This window comes from Bos javanicus, chromosome 2 (genome assembly GCF_032452875.1).
Source record: "Bos javanicus breed banteng chromosome 2, ARS-OSU_banteng_1.0, whole genome shotgun sequence".
Lineage (NCBI taxonomy): Eukaryota > Metazoa > Chordata > Mammalia > Artiodactyla > Bovidae > Bos > Bos javanicus.
The window spans coordinates 84804670-84830976 of record NC_083869.1 but is presented as its reverse complement, the minus strand read 5'-3'; the positions used below and the strand labels follow the sequence as shown (position 1 = coordinate 84830976).

Genomic DNA, 26307 nt, shown 5'->3' with positions numbered 1-26307 from the left:
CCACCACCATAGTGCACTTCACAAGCCCCTCTCCACGAGGCTATTGCCATAGCCTGCTGTCTACATGGTTATTTCTGTATATACATACTGTAGTTTATTCTGTGCTCAGCAACCAAAGTGAGCTTCTGAAATCTCCATATCACCTCCCTACTGTACTTATACTAGTCAATGACTTATAGTAAAATCCAGACTCCTTGCTGAGGACTGACTACCAGGTGGGTGGCCTGGTCTGGCCTACTACCCCAACCTCCACTCATACGCTCTCCCCTCACCTGCTGCAGCCACCAGCCTCCTCCTTGTTCCTCAAATTGACCAAACTTAACTCTGCCTCAAGACTCTAGAACTTGCTGCCCCATCTCTTTTCTGCTGGTTCTGCATGTGACTGGCTTTGTCATCCCTAAGGACTCAGCTCAGTGCTCAGAAAGGCCCTCCAGGCTCTGCTCCCAGTGTACCTATCATTCTGTTATACCTTATTTACTGTCTAGGACTTACTTACGTTCTGTCATTGTATACCTACTGACTATCTTCCCTCTCTAGGATCTAACCCTGTGAGAACAAGGAGCTTATTTGAATTGAATGTGGCTTTGCCTGTCATGCTAAGCCATAGCACATAATATTTTTGGTAAGCTCTTAAGTTTAACATACGACTCTGGACCATTCCAGATAAGATATGCCAAAATCACTTTTGTGTCTTTATACCTTCATCTAAACAATTGGGATAGGCACTAGTAATTACATTACAAAGTTGTTTTGGAGATGAAGTGAGATGTTTTGTTGTTGTTCAGTTGCTAAGTCATGTCCGACTCTCTTCCACCCCATGGACTGCAGCATGCCAGGCTTCCCTGTCCTTCACTATCTCCCAGAGTTTGCTCAAATTCATGTCCATTGAGTCGGTGATGCTGTTAACCATCTCATCCTCTGCTGCTCTCTCCTCTTTCTGCCTTCAATCTTTTCCCAACATCAGGGTCTTTTCTGATGACTCAGCTTTTTGCATCACGTGGCCAAAGTGTTGGAGGTTCAGCTTCAGCATCAGTCCCTCCAATAAGTATTCAGGGTTGATTTTCTTTAGAATTGACTGATTTGATCTCCTTGCAGTCCAAGGGACTCTCAAGAGTCTTCTCCAGTACCACAGTTCAAAAGCATCAATTCTTTGGCACTCAGCCTTCTTTATGGTCCAGCTCTCACATCCATACATGACCACTGGAAAAACCATAGCTTTGACTATATGAACCTTTGTTGGCGAAGTGATGTCTTTGCTTTTTTTTTTGTATTTTTTAAAATTTTAATTGGAGGCTAATTACTTTACAATATTAAATATGTAAATATTAAATATGGTGGGTTTTGCCATACATTCACATGAATCAGCCATGGGTGTATATGTGTTCCCCATCTTGACCCTCCCTCCCACCTCCCTCCCCATCCCATCCTTCAGGGTCATCCCAGTACACCAGCCCTGAGCACCCTGCCTCATACATCGAACCTGAACTGGCGATCTATTTCACATATGCTAATATACGTGTTTCAATGCTATTCTCTCAAATCATCCCACCCTCATCTTCTCCCACAGAGTCCAACAGTCTTTTCTTTACATCTGTGTCTCTTGCTGTCTCGCATGTAGGGTCATCATTACCATCTTTCTAAATTCCATATATATGCATTAATATACTGTATTGGTGTTTTTCTTTCTGACTTACTTTGCTCTGTATAATAGGCGTCTTTGCTTTTTAATGTGCTACCTAGGTTTGCCATCACTTACAATGGGCAAAGTGCTTAAAATGATGCCTAACACATCATTCAATTAATTCAGCTGTTTTGACTGTTGTCACTAATCCCTAGCCTTCAGAGCTCACCTGGCATTTTACAATTTTTAGATATTTAAGAAATGTGCTGTATCCAGCCAGGATATTTGTATTTTGTTTGAGTTCTCAATCTGGAACTACTCCTTACTGGGTTTTCTTCTGTTGGGTTTAAATTCTTACATTTGAAAAGTATGTACTCTTCATCTTTTCCCAGGGCTACCCACAGGTGAGACATGACCTGCTTACCAGGCACAGTTTGAAGAGTTTCTTCTGCTGATTATCCCCCATTCAGGAGGAACATTCTACACTGTATTTATAGATCCCGTTCATTTTAACCCAGGCAACCTAATAAGACTTTAGAATAAGATATTAGTTAGTAATCTAATTCCTTTAATAAGCCTTTAGATACTAGTTACCTTGTGGGAGATATAAGTTGATCTCTTGTCAACATGGACTTTAAAACCTAGAGAAGGGACTAACAGATATTTCAATCAACAGATAACCAACATCATTGCCAAATGGTGTATCACACACAGGTAGTGGGTGTAGTAAGTGCCATAGAATTCCTTTCCGTTGTTTCACATTTACTGAACACCTGGTAAGAGTCAGAGTTGTGCTGTGCCACCAGGATTGCACAAATACTTGTGAACTAGTCTTAGTGAGGATTCCTGCCCTAAATCCCATGGTCTAAGAAAATATTAGTGGCGATAAAAGAGAAATTGTGAATATTTATAAAAGTCATGACAAAAGTTATAGCTTTATTTGTGTTAATAAATTTAGGCTAACAAAGCAATCACTGAATCACTTCAGTTGAATTGGTCACTCTGTGTGACTGGTAACTGTGTATTTCTCATGCCAGTTACAAGCTCTAAATTCATCACCTTCATCCTTCTCCATTTCCTCTATTGCCTGTTGTGTTTAACAGCGCCTGTGCCACCTCATGCTCCACACCCACTCACTAGCTGCCTTTAATGCATGGAATGGATGGAAAAGGTCTCTGCATTCACGTCCATTCTGGGCTCCTGTCACTCAAGCACTTTAGTTCTCAAGTTTCCTGCAGTGCTTCCTCTCGCTTCCAGGCAGTCTGCTGGGAACGTCCTTATCTTTGTTGTTAAACCAGAAAAACCCTACAACACTTACAAATCCTTCAAGGCTTGGCACAAATAGTGTCCTCTCTAAAGCCTTTCTTGACTCCACAGAGCAGACTCGTAACTCGTTGTATGCAGGGTCACTAATGGCCCATAGGAATCTTTTTGGAGTAGACAAAGGTTTCTTACAGTTTTCTGGAGAAAAGCAGCCCTGAGCTAGGGATTATGAGTTGCTGAGCAGAGTCAAAGGTAGGCTGAATTTCAGACCCCTAGTATAGAGCGCAGACTGCGTAACCTTTGGCAGGTCCCATTTGCCTGCACATTTTGTTGTCAGAGTATAAACGTCTCATAGGCAGAGACCAGATTATTCATTCTCATATACAAAGGGACAGCTCAATGTCTGGCATGCAGTATGACCTCAGAACTTGTTTGTTCAATGAATTAAGGAATACATGAAATGTAAGTTGAAAAATTAATTTTTATTCATCAGGGCACTTTGTATAGGAATGCCAAGCTTTCAAATATGGGGCCTTCAAAGGGGTACATAATCAAAGAGAGTCTGCAGATGCGGGGGCCCTGGAGAGCCTAAGAAGAGAGCCCCTCTTTGCCCACCTCACAGCCCAGCTCCTGGCCGACTCTGGCCATTCATCCTGGCTGCCCTGCCAGCAAGACTGCCTGAACACCTGATTCCCTTGTGGGAAAGCCAGGCTCAGATGGGGAGAATTTGAGCTTGACAAGTAAACTTGGTCAGGAATGCTCCTATTTCCAAAGAAATCATGACATTAAAGTGTGATATTCTAATATACTTTAGGGATTTTCCAGGATGCTTTTAAGTATTTGTTTTTGATTTATTAATTACTCGATGAAAAGGTTGAAAGAGGAGTAGGGAAACAAATCAGAAGGATTAGGCACCACTGCCAATTGAAAAGAGGGTACTTTTTAAAACACACTCTAAATGATAATGCAAATAAAAAGGATTTATTAGATTTATATACATTTTATTTTTAGGGCTATATCTACTAGATAAAATGAAGCCCATGGTTTTCTCATTCTCTCTTTAGAATCTTGATTCTAATTTCTTCTTTGCCTCATATTTTGAGTCCTTATAAGCTTCCAAAAGTCACTTCTGGGAGAATCAATTTATAAATGCATACACATACAGAAACACATTAATCAATCGATCTATGAAACCAGATATAATTGTGATTCTTTGGGCTCACTGGATTTGGATAATCGACTTGTCTATGTCTATAGGAAAGAAAAGAGGGTTAAGCATATGACCTCCTGGTTAACATTTAAAGAATCCAGAAAGCACCAAGAGATCTATTAAATCAGACCAGATGTCTGGAGGGCTTTTAAATCTTCTTTATATTAATGCCAGCATGATTTCCCAAAGACTAGTTCAGACCTGCCCTCCTTGAGTGGTTCTGGCTGCATAGAGTAAAATGAGGTAAACTCATTATAGCCTTAGTGTGGCTGGCTTTGAAAGATTTGAAAAATGTTCTTTTATTGAGACTGAATAACTGGATGTGCTTTTGCTGCCAATATCAACATAGTCCAAGGGCCCTTCTGTTATTTTCTGCTAGAGTTTTCTTAGGACATGGAATGGGGTGGGAGAGGGGGGTGTGAGAAGCCTCAGAGGATTGTGTTTTGTTTTGCCTTTTTTTTTCCCCTGTTCTTGGCTCACACAGCAAGTTGATGGTAAATATTGGGCAATTTATTTAACCACACGATTCCTCAATTTCCTTATTAGCAATGCTGTCTTGTTTATAAGGAGTTTTGAAATTTTTGCAAGCACACAAAACTCTGCTAAGAATAGCCAATATAGATATCTTATTTCTAATGTAATTGATGTCTCTCCAATAGTAGAGCCTACCTGCGTCAGACTCATTTAGAGTGATAGTTAAAAAGCAGATCCCTAGGCCCACCCCAGACCTTCTAAAGTAGAATTTCAGGGGGTGCACCTAAAATCTCCATTGTAAACAAGTTTCTTGGATGATTCTGATTAATTCCCCGTATATCTCTCTGAATATCTCTGCTTTGTGGTGAGCCTGAGATAGAACTTGTTGGTTAGAGGACCTGAAAAATCCCCTGGTATCTCCCAGACTTTTCTAAACTGACCAAATCTGGACCATTTTCCCTGAAGCTCCTGTATGTTTTGATTGAGTCATTCATTTAAAAAATATTTGAAGCTTTATTTTTCTAATTTCTGTCCTCAAAATGTGTGTAATCTGGTAAGGTGTTGAGGACTAGCAATTTAAAATCATGAAGTAGGATGAAATGAACACTCAGGCTTCCAAAACTGAAAAAACCAAAGCATTAGTTTCCCTGCTTTCAGTTTAATGTTGGACTTCCCCTAGGAACCCAAGATTGTGGTCTATTCTTGATTTGACTTTGGGGGAACCATTTAATCTTTCTACAGTTTCCCCCTCAACAATACATACTTTCTCCATCCTCATGAAACATTTTCCATAGGGGCTATTCATGTTATTCAGAAGGAAAGTTCTGTTATGATAACTATATATTGTGCAACCAGGTGCAATTCAGGAATCCATGATAGCTTTAGGTTGAGGATCAATGATGGTGATTAGGTCTTGTGACTGAAGAGGATCAAAAAAGTTGTCCAGTCCTTCCTTTTGTATTGAGAACTGAATTAAAAATATGAGTATCCAGGCTTATGGATTTACTGTAAAAGTTACTGAACAGCAGAGACATTCAGAGTTCCTGTTTTTTTGCTCAGAAACCTGGGAGGATGAAAGGACTGCTGCTGACTCCCAGCTTCCACCACTGCCCTTGATAGGGGTGATGCTACTATATTACACTTATTACCCTTAACTACCTCTTCTTAGGCTACACTACTACATTGAGACCTGTAGCAGTTTTCCAAAGCTGCATAACCAATTACCACCAATTTAGCAGCTTAAAACAACATGGTTACTATGTCACTGTTTCTGTAATCAGGAGTCCGAGCACAACTGAGCCAGGTCTTCTGCTCAGCATCTGAAAGCTGAAATCAAAATGTCGGCTGGATTGCATTCTCATCTGGAAGCTCAACTAGGGAAGGACCTGCTTCCAAACTCCCTTTTAGGTTGTTGATAGAATTTATTCCTTAAATCTACACAATTCATGGCAGTCTACCTCTTCAAATCTAGCAACAGTGAGACTCTGATTTCTAGATGCTCCTTTTAAAAGTCTCACCTAATTAGGTCAGGCCCAAGTTCAGGATCATCACCTTTTTAATTAACTTAAAATAAACTGATGTGAGACTTAATTACATCTTCAATATATCCTCACCCTTGCCATATTCTATTGGTTACAAATACAGGTCCCCTGTCATACTTAAAAGATAGGGATTATACAAAGGCATGGGTCATGGCAGATCATCTTAGAATTCTTCATACCACAAGACCACAATGAATTAAAATTCATCATTCAATCCAAGTATGCAAAAGAAGTTAATTGGAGGATTCAGACATTCAGTTCAGTTCAGTCGCTCAGTAGTGTCCGACTCTGCGACCCCATGAATTGCAGCATGCCAGGCCTCCTTGTCCATCACCAACTCCTGGAGTTCACTCAAACTCATGTCCATCGAGTCGGTGATGCCATCCAGCCATCTCATCCTCTGTCATCCCCTTCTCCTCCTGCCCCCAATCCCTCCCAGCATCAGAGTCTTTTCCAGTGAGTCAACTCTTCACATCAGGTGGCCAAAGTACTGGAGTTTCAGCTTTAGCATCATTCCTTCCAAAGAACACCCAGGACTGATCTCCTTTAGGATAGACTGGTTGGATCTCCTTGCAATCCAAGGGACTCTCTGGAGTCTTCTCCAACACCACACTTCAAAAGCATCAATTCTTCGGCACTCAGCTTTCTTCACAGTCCAAATCTCACATCCATACATGACTACTGGAAAAACCATAGCCTTGACTAGATGGACCTTTGTTGGCAAAGTAATATCTCTGCTTTTCAATATGCTATCTAGGTTGGTCATAACTTTCTTTCCAAGGGGTAAGTGTCTTTTAATTTCATGGCTGCAGTCACCATCTGCAGTGATTTTGGAGCCCAAAAAATAAAGTCTGACACTGTTTCCACTCTTTCCCCATCTATTTGCCATGAAGTGATGGGACCAGATGCCATGATCTTAGTTTTCTGAATGTTGAGCTTTAAGCCAACTTTTTTACTCTCCTCTTTCACTTTCATCAAGAGGCTTTTTAGTTCCTCTTCACTTTCTGCCATAAGGGTGGTGTCATCTGCATATCTGAGGTTATTGATATTTCTCCTGGCAATCTTGATTCCAGCTTGTGCTTCTTCCAGCCCAGCATTTCTCATGATGTACTCTGCGTATAAGTTAAATAAGCAGGGTGACAATATACAGCCTTGACGTACTCCTTTTCCTATTTGAAACCAGTCTGTTGTTCCATGTCCAGTTCTAACTGTTTCTTCCTGACCTGCATATAGGTTTCTCAAGAGGCAGGTCAGGTGGTCTGGTATTCCCATCTCGGTCAGAATTTTCCACAGTTTATTGTGATCCACACAGTCAAAGGCTTTGGCATAGTCAATAAAGCAGAAATAGATGTTTTTCTGGAACTCTCTTGCTTTTTCCATGATCCAGCGGATGTTGGCAATTTAGTGAGAGATAATACAAGAGTAAATCTCTTTATTTTGAAGTATTTCTTACAAGTCAATAAGAAATCCTAAAACTTTGGATGATAAATTTATTTCACACTCATAAGAATGACTGTTATTAAAAAAATAACAAGTATTGGAGAGGATATAGAAAAATTGGAACCCATATTCATAGAAATACTTTTTTACAATAGTCAAAATGTAAAAACAACCCAAGTGTCAATCAATGGATGAATGGATTAACAAAACATAATATATACAAACAATGGAATATTATTCAGCTGGGAAAAAAGGAAATTGCAACCTATGCTACAACATGGACCTGAAAAATGCTAAGGGAAATAAGCTAATCACAAGGGATGAATATGGTATGATTCCACTTATATGAGGTACTTAGAGTAGTCAAATTCATAGAGACAGGAAATAGATTGATGGTTGCAGGGGTGGAAGAAAATAGGAATTAGTGTTCAATGGGTACAGATTTTCAGTTTGGAAAGAGAAAAAATTTCTAGAGATGGATAATGGTGATGGTTGCAGAACAATGTGAATGTACTTAATGCTACAGAATTGTGTCCTTGATAATGGTTAGCAATGTGATGTGATTTATATTTATCAAAATAAAAATTTTTGAAGAAAAAATAAATGGGCCAAGTAGATGAACATGTAGATCACAAAACGGGAAATGTTACAAATAAGCTGACTTGGGGAAAGAGTCTCAGCCTTGTTGGTAGCCAGTGAAGTGAAAGTGTTTAAATTTCATCTAAAAGAAGTACCGTCTTTAGTCTAATGGGATAATGAATGTATGGGTCTCACGCACAAAGCCTGGATGATAATTATATTCAAAATATACTTCATTTCTCTGCTTCTTCCTCCCCTTTCCCTGTAACAGATTTAAAGTTTTCAGTTAGTATTTTTATACCAGTGTTTTACACAAGATAGATATTTAAACCATTTCTGAGACTTTCAGTATGCTAGTTCAGTTTCTTTAAAAAAGTAAAATATTCTTCTTGAGACCCAAGTTAAGACTCAGATTTAAGGAGGTATAATATGTACTATGTCAAATGCAATTTTGAAATCGTTTATGAAAACGTATTTGATTGCAAAGATTGATTAAATGATTTTCCCCCAATATATTCTAGAGTTTGTAATATTAAGAACTTGTAAACTCTGAGCCAGTTCTATTTCCGTGTCCTAAAATTGGTACAGACAGTCCCAGACTCAGGAAGGTTTGACTTAGAATTTTTTGACTTTACAGTGGTTTGAAAATGATATGAGACTTTCCTGGTGGCTCAGTGGTGAAGAACCTGCCTGCCAATGCAGGAGACGTGGGCTCAATCCCTGGGTCAGGAAGATTTCCTGGAGAGCTACAGTTGATAGGGTCACAAATAGTTGGACATGACTGAGCACACACACACAAAAGTGATACACTTTCAGTAGAAATCGTATTTTTAGTTTTGAGTCATGATCTTTTCCTAGGCTAACAATATTCAGTGTTATACTTTTTCATGATGCTGGACAGCATCATTGAGCCTGAGCTCCTAGTCAGCCATGTGATCACCAGGGTTTAAAAAAAAAAAAAATGGTACACATACAACCATTCCATACCCATACAAACATTCTGAAACTCAATAAATTACATGAGATATTCAACTCTTTATTATAGAAGAGGCTTTGTGTTAGATGATGTTGCCCAACTGTAGGCCAGTGTAAGTGTTCTGAGATGTACAAGGTAGTCTAGGCCAAGCTGTGATGTTCAGTTAGTTAGGTGTATCACATGCTTTTTTGACTTATGATATTTTCAGTTTACGAGGGTGTAACCTCACTGTAAGCTGAGGAAGACCTGGTTTTTCTAATATGACAGAGCCCTTCGTGTTAACGTTTTTAATAAGCTATGTGGCCACACACCTGCTTTATTTATTATCTCTTTGTTATCTCAGTTTCCACGAGTCATGATTATCCTTTGGCAATTTAATGAAGACAATTAGAGTAAATGTTTTTGATGGTAATGAAATATAGCTAAAAATGCACGTCTTATTAATTGGTCAAACACTGTAAGCCAGGCATTGTATTAAGTGTGTTTCTGTGATTTCATTTAATTCTCATATCCTCTGAGACAAATAATGGTGTTTCTATGATTTCATTTAATCCCCATATCCTTCTGAAACAAATAATATGATTCTCATTTTATAGATGAGAAATTGAGTGGAAGGTTTTTAATAATTCACTGCAAATCACACAGCTGTTTGGTAATGCTGAAATTCAAACAAGTTTCTCCAACTGCAAACCTCTAATCTTCCCACAACACTACACTGTAGCTAGGAGTATAACTATATTTATCTCATAAATATTAAAGTTATTTATAAGAATAAAAGGTTAAAACCATGTGATTTTGTAAAAACAGCCTGTTAATGATCACAGCTCCTAAAATTCCGTATTAATTCAGGAGCAGTTTTTAAAAGCAAAGTTGTTTAGCTCCTGCAAACAAACTGTTGTACATTCCAAATAAAATGCTTCCTATTTCATGTCAAAAGTGCAGATTTGCTTCCTGATAAGATGTGCTATTTGGAGGCTGTCTATTTTTTTATTGTGATTCAGGTGCAAATAACAGGAAAGCATATTTTTTCCTATCTTGGCCAAAGGGGAGGTATTTCTAAAAAAGAATGTAACATAATGATTTAAATGGCCATTATTTTGCATCATGAATTAGGAGAAATCAGATTATAGCACAGGAGTCAAAGAAGTAACAATGGTCTACTGACTACGACAGGAAAGTCCAGCCAGGGAATTTCCCAAAACTCTAAGCCATGAGGTCTTCAGAGACACTCGGTGCTCTTCCTTGACCAACAAAATGAAAAAATGCAAAACCATTGACTTTTTAAGAAACATTCAGGCAAATGCCAACTCTGAAAACAAATTACTTTGCAAGAGCTTACTTTCATGACTTTTAGGGGAAAAAAAAAAAACAACCTAACATCAAAAGAGAAATAAAAATACAAACTTGTCTTTGTAATTCTAGACAACTAAACAAATAGCAATATATATGTCATATGGATTTTAAGTGATTGTGAAAATGTAAATAAAAATTTTTTAAAGATATTATTTCCCTTAAAAGAATTCAGTTCTGAATTGTTCAAGTCAAAACATTTTCAAAGTGTTTCCAAAAGGAGTGTGAAAATTGGCAACAAACCAATTTGAATATGAAAGACAAGCATGCACAGACACCAGAAGAAAGGATCTCATTTCACTCAAAGCATTCTGAACTCTGTACTGCTTCTTCTGTTTGCAGAGCTCACACTTGTTTTAACCGTCTGGATCTCCCTCCATACCCATCCTTCTCCATGCTTTATGAAAAACTCTTGACAGCAGTTGAAGAGACCAGTACCTTTGGACTTGAGTGACCTGGAGGCAAAATGTCCAGCTCTGTGTAGACAGGCAATTCCAGAAGCTGCCTTCCTGAAGAATGGCTGAACGTTGGAAGTTTCAGGAGTCGCTTCCATTAGAGTAAAGCTGAATGCTGTTATTTTCCAGGAACGGATGCTCTGTCACATTTGGGTACTGGCTAGTGATGATGATCCTCTTGGAAGGATTTGGGTGAGCTTGATGCCCAGGGAACCACCCAACAGTCTTTCAATCAACAGTTCTTGACTGCCAAACTTTTTTCCATTTGTTATGTTCCAAGACAAAGATGAACCTGTACACCATCAGCTCCATGGTAACTTTTAGAGACTCAGGAGAATCATGAAACTTACCTTTGAACATGGTTCAAGCCAAACTGACAGCACTTGGCCCAATCTCCAAATTAGTGCAAGTTAAACAGTATAATAAAAACAAATATATTTCCTGAAAATACATTCATTTAAGCCCTCAGTTGTAACAGGATATTCATTTTCTTGCTTATGAGTACCTGCATGGTGTGTACCATAGGCTTCAGCTTTCATGGGACACAAGTGGAAAATGAAACCAAGTCAATATGAGGTAACCTTTAAGATTTGCAATAAGGTGGTCTGTGACAATGTATATGCAAAGTGATATGTGTGTAATTATGGCTGAAGACAAACTGTTAAACAATGAATTACTAATGACAGATTTTATGCTTTATAATGCATGAAAACAATTTTAAAATAATTAGCAATTAATCACAGCGTATCAGGAAAAAAGTACACAGTGAGTTCTGTTTATTTTTTATAGTTTCATTATATTTATGTTCTCTAAGATGTAGATAAGAATCTACCTATCATACTATATGTACCATCTGTTCCATTTTCATGTACCATGCTTATTCGGGCATCATGCTTATATGTATCCTTTTAAGCACTCTCAAGGGAACAAAAGGGCCTTTTATTTTTATAAAGGTACAAAAAATTCCCCAAAATATTTTGCACTGAATGTACCAAAGTTGAAGGGACATTATAATATGACTAACAACAACTCCATCACTTGACAAGTATAATAGAAAATAGCTTCTAAATCAAACTTTCTTCACAGTGCCATGTCTACCACTACAAGGACTGTGCATCTAAGTAATAATTTTTTAAGACTCACTATATGTGATAGTATGATATGCATTTATTTAAAATGCATTAGACTCTTCCATCCATCAAATACTTTACAGGATGGCATTTAATACAGATATTTCGTATTTCCCCCACTGCTTTTTATTTGTACAGCATCATTAAACACTAAGCTCAGTTAGGGAGCCATCAGCAACACCCAAGAGATCAGCTCTCTTTAGTAATAAGAATTCCATTTTCCCTCATCAGTGAAGACATCACAAATTGAAAGTCTCAGTACTATATTTCTAAGTCTGCATTTTCACTGATGCATAATTTTCTTATCAATATTAAGAAACAGTTTTTCTATAATATCTCAGAAACTGCATGACATCACTAGCATTGTCTCTGCTTAGTTTATCAGAGGGTGTTTTTCATTTTTATTACTTTGGGGTTACTCACCATCATGGTTTATTTCTTGACTTATGGCCACAACTAACCAGATGTTCGATATGATGAAGTTAAATTGAGGGTAATAAAAGCATTGGATTAAACATTTGGTTTGCCAGCCTATGGTATCACAGGCATTGCCCAAAACATTTATGGTAGCCATGGAATTCCTGTTATAGGGTGTTAGCAATCTTACGTTTTATAGAGGTCAAATGCATGATTTTCATAGATGGTTGATGATGGTAAGAACTGATTACTCTGTTGGTTAAACTACATTTACTATGGGGATCCTCAAGAGGAATACTACTCATTGTATTCCTACACTAAAGGCAGGTACTGCAGTGTGGAGAAACATTCTGGGAACAAAGGTTACAACAATCTGGAAGTAAGGAAAGATTTATCTGTGTATTGTATTGGAAAGAAAGGAAAGAAAAAAATCTTAACTGGAAATGTTAGTTTGTACTTACTTATCATGAATATAAGTATATATTTAATTTTACAAACTATTTTTACTTGTTTGTATTTTTTTCATTATAAGGGAAAATAGTATAACATACTTTTTTAAAAACACACTTTTGATGGTATATAAAATGTTTCAGAGCTGGCATTCCCTAAGCAGCTGATAGGTTTCAATAATACAGCATTTCTTTCAAAACTATTTTCATAGACCATGTTAGCTTGAATTTTGATTTGTGACACTTTGTTGTCATATTCTGCATTATTAGGTAAGAGATTTGAAATAAAATATATCTCTTTAATTATTTCTTTCCAAATACCAGTATAATCATTAATTCTACCATTCTCAGAATTGGAAATTATCCAAGATGTACCTATCACATCAGAATACCATGATAATGGATCTCTTATTTTTCATTTGTATAAACAAAAGAATCTGATAATAACTATTTAAAACATTAAATAACATTTCCACAGAATAAATTCAACTTTAATATACTCTACAAATAGAAATATCCATAAATATTTTCTTCTGGACTATGAACCTAGATAATTTGGCTGTCTGGTCTTGTTTTCTTTAAAATGCTCATAAATGATACATATATTATACCCTTTTATAAAAGACAGTCATGATACATCAAATATATGCAGACATCTCTTAGGTGAGAGAAGAGGCATTGGCATTCACTCTGTGCCAGCTGCTATGGTTGATGGTTGAGCTACAAGATTCAAAATCTGTCCTCAAGAAGCTTACAGTCTAGTGGAATACATACCAAGGTTCAGAAAATATTTTAAGTAAAATTTGATATGTTCTACAATCAAGAGAACAGCTTGCTCCATCTGGGAGTTCCAGTGACGACTTCATATGTGGGAGATACTGTGGCTAAAAAAAATCATATAAATGCTCTTTCTGTTGATACCTAATGGCATATAATAGTATGATGATACTGGTCAAGTGTGGAAGAAGGAAATGGAGTGGAGAAGGAAATGTAACCCACTCCAGTATTCTTTCCTGGGTTATCCCATGGACAGAGGAGCCTGGCATGCTACAGTCCATGAGGTCACAAAAGAGATACAGCTAAGCGTGCTCACATGCATGCACATGGAAGCCTGGAGTGCATTTACACACAGGGTTTAAAGTGTGAAGGTGGGGAACTGAACCATGATGGACCAACCCAAGGATCTTCAAGTTATCCCAAAATGACACAATGAAGTTCAATAGTTTCCCTGTTTCTTTTCATCTGCACTATGGTGTTATTAGGTTGGTGCAAAAGTAACTATGGTTTCGGACCCTGAATTTTAAGTCATTATAACTAGGCTCAGACACATCTTTATTAATCAAAATAGGAACCATCACAGTCAACACACTTTTGCCAATGAGAAATAAGTTTGTTTATTCCTGTAGCATAAAAATCCATGCTTCAAGATTTGATGAACTCTTGGAAAGCATTTTCCCTGCAAAAAAAAATTGTTGAGATGCTTAAAGAAGTGGTGGTCAGTTGGTGAGATATCAGATGAATGCAGCAGATGAGACAAAACCTCGTAGCCCAATTTGTTCAACTTTTGAAGCGTTGGTTGTATGACCTGCTGTTGGGTGTTATGGAGAAGAATTGGGCCTTTTCTGTTGACCAATGCTGGCTGCAGGCATTGCAGTTTTTGGTACATCTGATCCATTTGCTGATCATACTTCTTGAATGTAATGGTTTCACCAGGATTCAGAAAGTTGTCGTGGATCAGACCAGCATCAGACCACTAAAGAGTGACCATGGCCCTTTATTTGGTGCAAGTTTGGCTTTAGTAAGTGCTTTGAAACTCCTTCTTGGTCCACCCACTGAGCTGGTCATTGCTGGTTGTATAAAATCCACTTTTTGTAGCATGTCACAATCTGGTCAAAAAATGATTCATTATTGCATAGAATAAGAGAAGATAACACTTGAAAATGATGGGTTTTTTTGATTGGTGGTCATGTCATGAGGCACCCACTTACTGAGCTTTTTCATCTTTCCAGTTTGCTTCAAATGCCAGACGATCATAGAATTTTTGACTTGGGCAACTTCTCATGTAGTTGTAAGAGGATCAGCTTCAATGATTCTCTCCATTGGTTGTCAACTTCCAATGGCCAGCCACTGCATTCCTTTTCTTCAAGGCTCTTGTCTCCTTTGCAGAACTTCTTGAACGACCACTGCACTGTATGTTCATTAACAGTTCCTGGGCTAAATGCATTGTTGATGTTGTGAGTTGTCTCCACTGCTTTACCACCCGTTTTGAACTCAAATAAGAAAATTGCTTGAATTTACCTTTTGTGTAACATAATTTCCATAGCCTAAAATACATATAAAATAAACAGCAAGTAATAATTCCTTAGCAAAAAAACATAAAGCAAGAAATGCACATTAAAATGATATATAACATAACCACATTTAAGAGTGGATTCCAGCATCAAATGGCAAAGTTCAGAAATGCAAAACCAAAGTTACATCTGCACCAACCTAATACCTTTGCTTTGCAGTGTTAAAAATCCCAATTCCTGAGCCCATCCACCTCTGGGGTCAAAATGTTTTCCTTGTGCAAAAAAAAAAATGAATGGATCTTGGCCAAAGAAGTGTGGTTGCACTTTTCTAGCATCTGTTACTTTGTAATTAAGAAAAAGATCTGTAATAAATGAAGGAAAATTTTTTTCTCTTGTATAACAATCAAGTTTAAAAAACTTCATTCAAATGATTAACAGTAATGGTGGAATATGTTTAAACAGTGCTTTAGAGTTTCTCAGTGCTTTCGGGTGCTTAGTTTGTCTTGATCTTCACATACTCCGTGGAGTGGAAGGTATCAAGTCCTGTCTGCATCGAGGCTGATTTTCACAGGTGGCTTGTGAGATCAGTTTCAGTACTTCACAGCTACAGTTCCAGGTTTCATCTTGAGAAATGTGGACACTAATATGTATACCAGCCTATTCCAGTTTCACTGAAATTTGCAAGCTGCTTGTCTACCCAAACTCTCATTTTTTCAAACACTCTTAAAAACATGACACCTTCTGAAAAATCTTTGAAAAAATTAGCATATTCATAGAAAAAACTCCCAGTATCCTTAATGTTTCCATTTTACTACATATTATGAGAAATTAAAAACAAAATGCAAAATTTGATGGCTTTTGGTGGATTTCTATATTATAGTAAGTTTAGTTTTCTCAAATATTATTTGGAAGCAAAATAATGAAACAGCACTTTAATCAGAAGCCTGATTTTACTTTTGAATTTTAAACAAGGATGGATCTAGAAAACCCTGATAGCTGAGTTCCAGCGATACAGGTGAAGGGACCACTGCAGGTTCTTCTCCTCTTTGTCTTCCTCACACTGATACAACTTTTTTTCCTCTTTCTGCACAAATTATGACTTGATCACTTCTAACTAAGGCAAACATCTGATAATGAAGAGTCTGTCCAATCCAACCCAGTTTAGGAAACTCCCATTTGAGATGAAATGATGCTACACCATCATTACAAACTACTTATCACACTGCATAGTACAAATGCAAATAAAGACCGTGGCCTCACCCTCAACCTGAATCCGACTTTCAGGCCCTTTTGTGTTCTTACCTGCTTTCTCATTTAATTGATGAGTGAAAATACTCTAAATCTTAGACACAGACACCTTACTTCTATAAAATTGAGTTTAAATTAATGAGAATGTCACTTTCACTTAGGTTCTAATTTTGCGAAGCCGATATTGCCTTTCTAATTCGATTGTGTTTTCTGGCTAGATTTGCCTGTCTCACATGGAAGCAAAGGGATGTCAGAGACATCAAGCCGTCTAAACCATGGCTTATGGCCAACCACTTGCTGCCCACTAGAAGGATGATAGAAACAAAAAAATCAGAAAAGATGGAACCAGTAGTGGTGACCCCAACCCCCCCCCCCCCCCCCCGCTTTCTCCCCCACCACTGCCAAGAATGTAATGCTAATGATGGACCAACAGTCAGGATTCAGGAGTGGTAACTGCATTCCAAGGAGCTGGCACCAAGGATATGCTGAACATGCGTGCCCTACCCATATCTGAACAGTCAACAGCACTGTTGCAGGGAGAAAGTTAAGGGTGAAAGGATCACCTTATGGCTTGCTGGCTGTGCGTAGAAACATATACTTTGGTTTCTGACTTAGAGAAAAAGAATTATGTGTTGCCCAATGAGAGCACCGCTAGGTAATCAACCTGGTGGATTCCCTTATCTTCTGTAAGGTGATAACATTTTTCTGTATTGCAAAACAGAATTTAGTCCAAAAGTATTAAAGCTAACCATAGCTTAATTAGGAGATCCAGTGATTTAGCATTAAATTGTGTTGTGGATTACTTTTAACTTAATTGTTGTTCCTATAATTGAACTTTAGGGAAAAAGAGAGCACACGTTGCTTGACACATTTCTTTTGCTTAATTTGTTTTTTAGCAGACATTCTTTGACATTACAGTCACTTCCAAAACATTTTTCATGGTTTCTAATGGTAACTTATGTGTTCCCTGGTCATGTATAAGCAAAAAGCCTAAGAATTGGGTTACTGAATTGCAAATAGAGACCTAATCTGTATTTCCAATTTTTCAAGAAATTAATCAAGTCTGAAATACATTGCTTAGATTTAATCTATAAGGTAGTTTATTTGGCTTTCACGATCAAACAGTTCAGCAGAATTGGAAGGCCCTCGTTGTATGGTTTCTGGGAAACATAGGAAAAGTAAACTTATACATGAAATTTTTATGTGGAGTGGCCTTGGGCAGGTGATATCTTTCTATCCAATTTTCTTTTAAGATATTATAACCCTGAGCAGTGTTGATAGGTATGGTGTATGATTCAGGCTGAATCAAATATTACTGATGCAGCTAAGGAATCAGTATACTATTTCTGGTTACTATCACCTTCTATAAGAAAGGATGGATAATGTTCAAGAAATACCTTGGAAGGACTAACCAGGAAACACACAAAACTGAATGTTCTTTTAGGACCTTAATGCACTGAAAGATGGTATTACAACCTATTTTTCTTTATATGGTATCATAAGTAAAATTTGAGCCTGTTAATATGTTGGAAAGTGCATAATATCACATGTTTTTATAATAGGGATGCAGGCATTCCAAAGTAAATGAATAAAGACACATGCATCTCTCTTGCCTCTTACTGAAAGTATTAATCTAATTTTATAATAATGACTACTTTTTAATATTTAGGCTCTGTAAAAAGAGAAAAAGCCACATTTATGTCCAAGATTTCAGTGGAGCACAGGTGGTGTATTTTTTTAAGCCTTCAAATTTCTTTTCACAAATTCCACCCATTGTGTCTATTACACCATGTCACAATTAGTAGCTATGTTTCTATTTTTGTTGAGTTTATTTAAGCCTCATATTTATTCAATGTTACTTTTAATAGAGAACAATAATGGGAAGTATTTGCTATTGACATTGAGATTATACAGCTCTCATTTCACCTTATATTTAAATTTCATCTTTTTTTTCTCCAAGCAAATAATGCAGACTGTTGACATCCTAGAAATGAATCATGGGTGATCTTAAATGGAGCCTGGGACTCTGAAATGTAGACTTGTTTGTCTGTATTCTTATCCTTACCTGAACCCCTGACTTTTGTGTTGTATTTTTTTATGATTCTGAAATGCTTTGAGGGAAAGATATTTTATGTGTACAATTCGTTTTATTTTCATACTGATCTCTATTTTTGTTTAAAACCATGTTGCATCATGAAATCACTTAATCCAAAATAAATCTTCTTTAAAAAAATAGATTATGATTTTTCTGTGATACATTTGGGGAGGAAAAAAACTCAAGAGGAAAGAGAGCAAAGTAGGGATAAAGGTCTCATGGGATTAGTATGCACCTTTGTGGATACAGGAAGTTCTCTTTTCATGATATTTATAATTAGGAATCTTCGTTTATCCCTAAAAGATTATTTTACTATTTGGTAGTGCATAAATTAATGTTAAAGGAATGAATTAACACAAATCATAATCTCTTAACTCACATGAGTTGAGACTATTTGCTAAACCATCTTGGTTGAATGCTCATTTCATAACCACGTATGCACACTACCACCACCACTACCACCCACGTCAGTCTAATTGAGGGGTCACATATTCTCAAGCCTACCGGGGCCAGACAAGTAAAACAATATTAAAACAAGCATCTGGCTGGGTCTATTTATTGAGTGCAACTGGCTGGGTGTAAGCAATAGAAAATGGTGGGTTTGCCTAAAGGAGGCATTGTAATACTTTGCTCCAGCAGATTCTACTCACATGAAGTTAAGGTCAGTGTTGAAAGATTTAGGTCAGTGTTTATTTATCAGGAGAAACACAGAAATCTAAAACTTTAGATTTCTAAAATTGTAGTATTTCTAGGTCTCTTTAATACTGGGTGAAAGTGAAAGCGTTAGTCGCTCAGTCCTGTCCGACTCTTTGTGACCCCAGGGACTGTAGCCCACCAGGCTTTTGTTCATGGAATTCTCCAGGCAGGAACACTGGAGTGGGTAGCCATTCCCTTCTCCAGGGGATCTTCCCAACCCAGGGATCGAACCTGAGTCTCTTGCATTACAGGCAGATTCTACACCAACTGAGCCATCAGGGCAGCCCCTTAATACTGGGTGGCTCAAAGCAAATAAGTCTGTAGGTTGAATTTACCTTGCAGGTCTTCCAGTTTGGAACACTTGATTTACTCTGTAATGTTATTTTATGACTGGCTGGTAATATAAGTGAAATGACCAAATAAATACTACTGAGACATGGCAATTAATAGGAAATATGGGGAAAGGCGAATATATGCTGGAAGGGTAGATAGTCACTAAATGATATACTTGAAAATGATGCATGCTTACCAGTTTCTTTTTGAAAACCAATTTGTGTTCATTCATGTAAGTTGAGAATCTATGTCAATTTTTCATGAAATAGATGTGCCATTAAACTTATGTATTTTAAGCTAGAAATGAATTTTCTATATCACATAAGAGCAATTAAAGCAAAGACTCATCTTCTATAACTAACTGAAGTTTGATATTGTCATTGAAAGAGAAGAGCAAGAGATTGACCTATGACACTGACTTAAATGGTTATTGTGTCATAATGTTCTCTCTATAACCTTTGACCTCACTGTGCTTTCATTATGATACATTTATCTACCTTCATTATATTCTTTTAAGAAAACTTGAAACTCACTTGGTGAATGTTTTCAGTTCACTTCAGTCACTCAGTCATGTACAACTCTTTGCGACCCCATGAATCACAGCATGCCAGGCCTCCCTGTCCATCACCAACTCCCAGAGTTCACTCAAACTCATGTCCATCGAGTCAATGATGCCATCCAGCCATCTCATCCTCTGTCGTCCCCTTCTCCTCCTGCCCCCAATCTCTCCCAGCATCAGGGTCTTTTCCAACGAGTCAACTCTTTGCATGAGGTAGCCAAAGTATTGGAGTTTCAGCTTCAGTATCAGTCCTTCCAACGAACACCCAGGACTGGTCTCCTTTAAGATGGACTGGTTGGATCTCCTTGCAGTCCAAGGGACTCTCAAGAATCTTCTCCAACACCACAGTTCAAAAGCATCAATTCTTTCGTTCTCAGCTTTCTTCACAGTCCAACTCTCACATCCACACATGACCAGTGGAAAAACCATAGCCTTGACTAGACGGACCTTTCTTTTAACAATGCACAATTCCCACATTCATTGTGATCACCTACAGGAAGTCTTTCTTGATTTTTTTAAAAAGTTTCATCCTTTACCAAGAAAGCATTTAACCCCTTTATCAAGGAATGGAAAAAAGTTTTTTTCATACTTTGCTCTATTTATTGATCAAAAAATGTTACCAGTTAATGACATTTTTTCCCTTTAAATAGATACTTTCTTCTAAACAGATATTAGGTCGACTCATATAGCATTTGTCAACCAAAATAAACTTTGGAGTAACAGTAAGTTGAAATGGAAAATAAATACAAAAAAGCAAACTGGCTGTCTGAGGAGGCCTTACAAATAGCTGTGAAAAGAAGAGAAGCAAAAAGCAAAGGAGGAAAGGAAAGATTTAAGCATCTGAATGCAGAGTTCCAAAGAATAGCAAGAAGAGATAAGAAAGCCTTCCTCAGCGATCAATGCAAAGAAATAGAGGAAAACAACAGAATGGGAAAGACTAGAGATCTCTTCAAGAAAATTAGAGATACCAAGGGAACATTTCATGCAAAGATGGGCTCGATAAAGGACAAAAATGGTATGGACCTAACAGAAGCAGAAGATATTAAGAAGAGGTGGCAAGAAAACACAAAAGAACTGTACAAAAAAGATCTTCATGACCAAGATAATCACGATGGTGTGATCACTGACCTAGAGCCAGACATCCTGGAATGTGAAGTCAAGTGGGCCTTAGGAAGCATCACTACGAACAAAGCTGGTGGAGGTGATGGAATTCCAGTTGAGCTATTTCAAATCCTGAAAGATGATGCTGTGAAAGTGGTGCACTCAATATGCCAGCAAATTTGGAAAACTCAGCAGTGCCCACAGGACTGGAAAAGGTCAGTTTTCATTCCAATCCCAAAGAAAGGCAATGCCAAAGAATGCTCAAACTACTACGCAATTGCACTCATCTCACACGTTAGTAAAGTAATGCTCAAAATTCTCCAAGCCAGACTTCAGCAATACGTGAACCGTGAACTTCCAGATGTTCAAGCTGGTTTTAGAAAAGGCAGAGGAACCAGAGATCAAATTGCCAACATCCACTGGATCATGGAAAAAGCAAGAGAGTTCCAGAAAAACATCTATTTCTGCTTTATTGACTATGCCAAAGCCTTTGACTGTGTGGATCACAATAAACTGTGGAAAACTCTGAACGAGATGGGCATACCAGACCACCTGACCTGCCTCTTGAGAAACCTATATGCAGGTCAGGAAGCAACAGTTAGAACTGGACATGGAACAACAGACTGGTTCCAAATAGGAAAAGGAGTATGTCAAGGCTGTATATTGTCACCCTGCTTGTTTAACTTCTATGCAGATTACATCATGAGAAACACTGGGCTGGATGAAGCACAAGCTGGAATCAAGATTGCCAGGAGAAATATCAATCACCTCAGATATGCAGATGACACCACCCTTATGGCAGAAAGTGAAGAGGAACTAAAAAGCCTCTTGATGAAAGTGAAAGAGGAGAGTAAAAAAGTTGGCTTAAAGCTCAACATTCAGAAAACTAAGATCATGGCATCTGGTCCCATCACCTCATGGGAAATAGATGGGGAAACAGTGGAAACAGTGTCAGACTTTATTTTTCTGGGCTCCAAAATCACTGCAGATGTTGACTGCAGCCATGAAATTAAAAGACGCTTACTCCTTGGAAGGAAAGTTATGACCAACCTAAATAGCGTATTGAAAAGCAGAGATATTACTTTGCCAACAAAGGTCTGTCTAGTCAAGCCTGTCGCTTTTCCAGTAGTCGTGTATGGATGTGAGAGTTGGACTGTGAAGAAAGCTTATGCCGAAGAACTGATGCTTTTGAACTGTGGTGTTGGAGAAGACTCTGGAGAGTCCCTTGGACTGCAGGGAGACCCAACCAGTCCATCCTGGAGGAGATCAGCCCTGGGTGTTCATTGGAAGGACTGATGTTGAAGCTGAAACTCCAGTACTTTGGCCACCTCATGCGAAGAGTTGACTCACTGGAAAAGACCCTGATGCTGGGAGAGATTGAGGGCAGGAGGAGAAGGGGACGACAGAGGATGAGATGGCTGGATGGCATCACCGACTCGATGGACATGAGTTTGAGTGAACTCTGGGAGTTGGTGATGGACAGGGAGGCCTGGTGTGCTGTGATTCATAGGATCACAAGGAATCAGGCACGACTGAGCGACTGAACTGAAATGAAGTTGAAATGAGAATATCTAATAAAGATACATGTATCTAATAAAGATACATATTGATAGAAATGAATTTCACATATTTTATTTGCCCATTTATTATAAGTCATGTCAAAAGATGTTTAGCTGATGTCAGTAATGAACAAAAAGGAAAAGCCAGCAATTTCCAAACCATAAATCTCTGTAAAATATATATTTCTTTGATAATTTATAATATTGTTATAAAATACTACCTCTTGCAACACTACATTCTTGGACATAATAATAATTCATGTCTATCTGGTATTTAGTTGGCATTGGAAAATGGAACTCAAACCCAAACTCTTGAACCTCATCATGACACTACCAACACATGGTCTCCCTACCTCTCACAGAACAAAACAACAGAACAAACCATTTTAAGTTTGCTACGGAACTATTCACCAATTAGGGAAGATTTACTATTATTCCAGTTTCAATCAGGAAACCATATCAATACTTCTTAAATGTTGCATCAAATCACCAGTAGTGATAGAGGATGCTCCACATATGGAAACATAGCTTGAAGTCAGCTCTACCAACACAAAATCATATGTATGTTTCATTTACTTTCAAGTAAAACTTTTATATATCATCAGACTTGGTTTTAAGTTGAAAATATGAATTTTTCCCATTAGCTTTAATAACAACTGCTTGCCCACTGCCCCAGATATAAAAGAAATGTGATGACACAGTACATTACCACTTTAATTTTGTCTGTTCCTTGGCCAGACATTGGGTAACTTGGGGTATGCACTCGTCGGTTTGAAAAGCAATGTCTATATCATCAGAATCTCTTCCTCATACAATACTACTGATGATTTGGAGCTAAAATGTTTGGGTTTGTTTTCTCTCATCTGCAATTAAACTGTCTGTTATAACACTCAAAATGATGTTTAAGGAGGAATGAAGATAATAGGCTGTCTGAATCTTGGAACCAAGCAAGAATGCCAGTAGTTTTGTGGTGGGAGTATATGCACAGATCTTTTCTAACCAGCCGCACAGTTCGGGTGTGGTGATGGTCGTACACGTACACACTAGTAAACTAATGATTCCTAGCTGACTTTGACCTGTCCTGAGTTAAAGTCCTTAGTTAAGGTATAAATCATATATATTTAAAATCATATTTTTAAAGTTAGCACTTACTGACTCTGGGAAACATACAAGATGAGCCTGGTGCATCTTGTAGTGCTGGAAAGTAAGGAAAAAAAAAAAAGACCTGCAATAGGAGTATGTCAAAGGGATATAGGAACCAACCAAAACAGCTGGAACAATTTGAGCAAAAAAAGTAGTATTGAATTAAAATACCACATATAAATATCCATAAGTCCATATTGATAATAAATACTTGAATAATTAATAAATGAAGAAGAGAGAACTCATCCATGTAGGAGAATTCCAAGTAATTTATGTAGATACTCCACCTTTAAATGTTGGTTGCTCATAATAACTCCCTTCCACAGAGCACAGTGCAGAATAGGGAAGGGAGAGAAGAGAAACTTTAAAGTGAAACCACCTGACCAACACTACCTCAGCCAGGTGATCAAGCCAATATATCAGTGGTCGTAAATCATGTGGATTGTATATTCCCTTGATATGATATGATAAAAATAACACTTTTCCTCTGTGGTCTTCCCCAAACCTATAACTGCAGTTCAACCAATATAGGGACATTATAAAAAAATACATGGCCTGTATTTCTTAAAACTATCAAGGTTATCAAAACCAAGAAAACCCTGAGAAACAGAAATAGTCACACAAAGAGGAGCTTAATGAGACATAATGGTATGTATCCTGGATAGGATGCTGCTGCTGCTGCTAAGTCACTTCAGTCATGTCCGACTCTGTGCGACCCAGACAACAGCCCACCAGGCTCCCCTGTCCCTGGGATTCTCCAGGAAAGAACACTGGAGTGGGTTGCCATTTCCTTCTCCAATGCATGAAAGTGAAAAGTGAAAGTGAAGTCTCTCAGTCGTGTCCGACCCTCAGCGACCCCATAGACTGCAGCCTACCAGGCTCCTCCGTCCTTGGGATTTTCCAGGCAAGAGTACTGGAGTGGGGTGCCATTGCCTTCTCTCCTGGATAGGATACTGGAATTGAAAAAGGACCTCATCTAAATACCAAAGAGAAATGAATAAAGCATGGACTTTAGTTAATAATAATGTATCACTATCATAAACTCACCAAACATTCTTGCTACATTAATAAATAGGATGTTGATGAGAACATTGGGCTTATTCTTGAATAAAAGAGTGAAAATTACCAGGTTTTAGAGAATGGTGTGAAACAGTGGCTTTCCCACTTGGGTCTCATGTAGCAATAAAATTCAGCCCCATATACAACCCAAAAGAAAAAATGTGGTTAGTGGGGGCAGGGAAATGATTTAGCATTATGAACTTTACATGGAGTTGTACATTTGCTAACAACAATTTGCAAGTATCATACACTCTTACAATTATTATCATAAAATATAATAAATTTTAACACCCACATGAAGAGAAAGGCAATCTCAGAATGAGGAACTATTATTTAAATAAATTAATGTTTATTAATAATCAAGTTGGATTAGGTTATTTATCTGGATAGTGGTTGCAGGATGTATATATATATTTAGAGTTTATCAAGCTATGTACTTAAAATAGGATCAATTCTTATATGTAAGTTACAGGCCAATTAAAAAATGTTTTAAAGAAAGCAAATTTGTTTTAAAAGGAAAAATGTATGGTCTTCGACATATGATAAATCAAGGTCCATATTCTGGCTCTCTGTATTCTGTTTAAAGACCTTGGGTAATCTCACCAATCTGAGTCTCACTTTTTTAATTTGTAAAATAGAAAAACTTCCTTTCTCATGCAGTACTTTTATGTGAAATGAGATAATATGTATTGAGCCCATTGCTGTGCACCTGGCAAATGCTTAGTATATTGACTTCCCTTTCCTCTCCACCCCAGTATACTGGCCTCAAAGTTCTTTACTAACAGTTCTCAGGCCTATTTTTAGGGAAAGGATGACTGACTTACCTTGGTCCTAAAAGTTATCCAGCCTTCTCTGGGCCAGATTACCAACTCGCCTATTCCTCAAATCTTTGGCAACTGGGAATATTCACACGTCTGTCCCTCCATTCATCCACCCATCGTCCGTCTATCCGTCTATCCATCCATCGAATCAACATTTATTGAATTGCTACTATGTTCCAGGCACCATGATAGGTGCTGGGGAAACACTGATGAATAAAGCAGTCATAATTCCTGTCTGTTGGGAGTTTACAGTCTCATGAGGAAGAGAGGTAGTAAGCAAATAAATCCATAATTATTAATTATGATAAAAAGTGCTATAAAGAACAGGGCGCAGCAATGGACAGGTGAGAACTGGAGGTGGAAGAGCAGTCAGTCACTGGAAGATCAGAGGGAAAGCTTCTGCAGTATCCTATCATTGAAGTCTTATAACATCCCAAATAATTACAGAGTACACATAAAAGACATAATCACCACCAAAGTGAATCTTCTCACATATG

At 37.8% G+C, this 26307-nt stretch overlaps 1 protein-coding gene across 2 annotated transcripts in view; it reads left to right on the top strand.

Annotated features, from left to right (window-relative positions):
- HECW2 (HECT, C2 and WW domain containing E3 ubiquitin protein ligase 2) overlaps window positions 1-18679 on the top strand; it is a 445768-nt gene extending 427089 nt beyond the window's left edge. For both annotated transcript variants that reach the window (XM_061440781.1, XM_061440789.1), the window contains one exon: window positions 10797-18679. In XM_061440781.1, the coding sequence (XP_061296765.1) occupies window positions 10797-10908 (112 nt within the window). In that variant the 3' untranslated portion in view covers window positions 10909-18679. The remainder of the gene's footprint in view (window positions 1-10796) is intronic.
- The last annotated feature ends 7628 nt before the right edge of the window (window positions 18680-26307 follow it).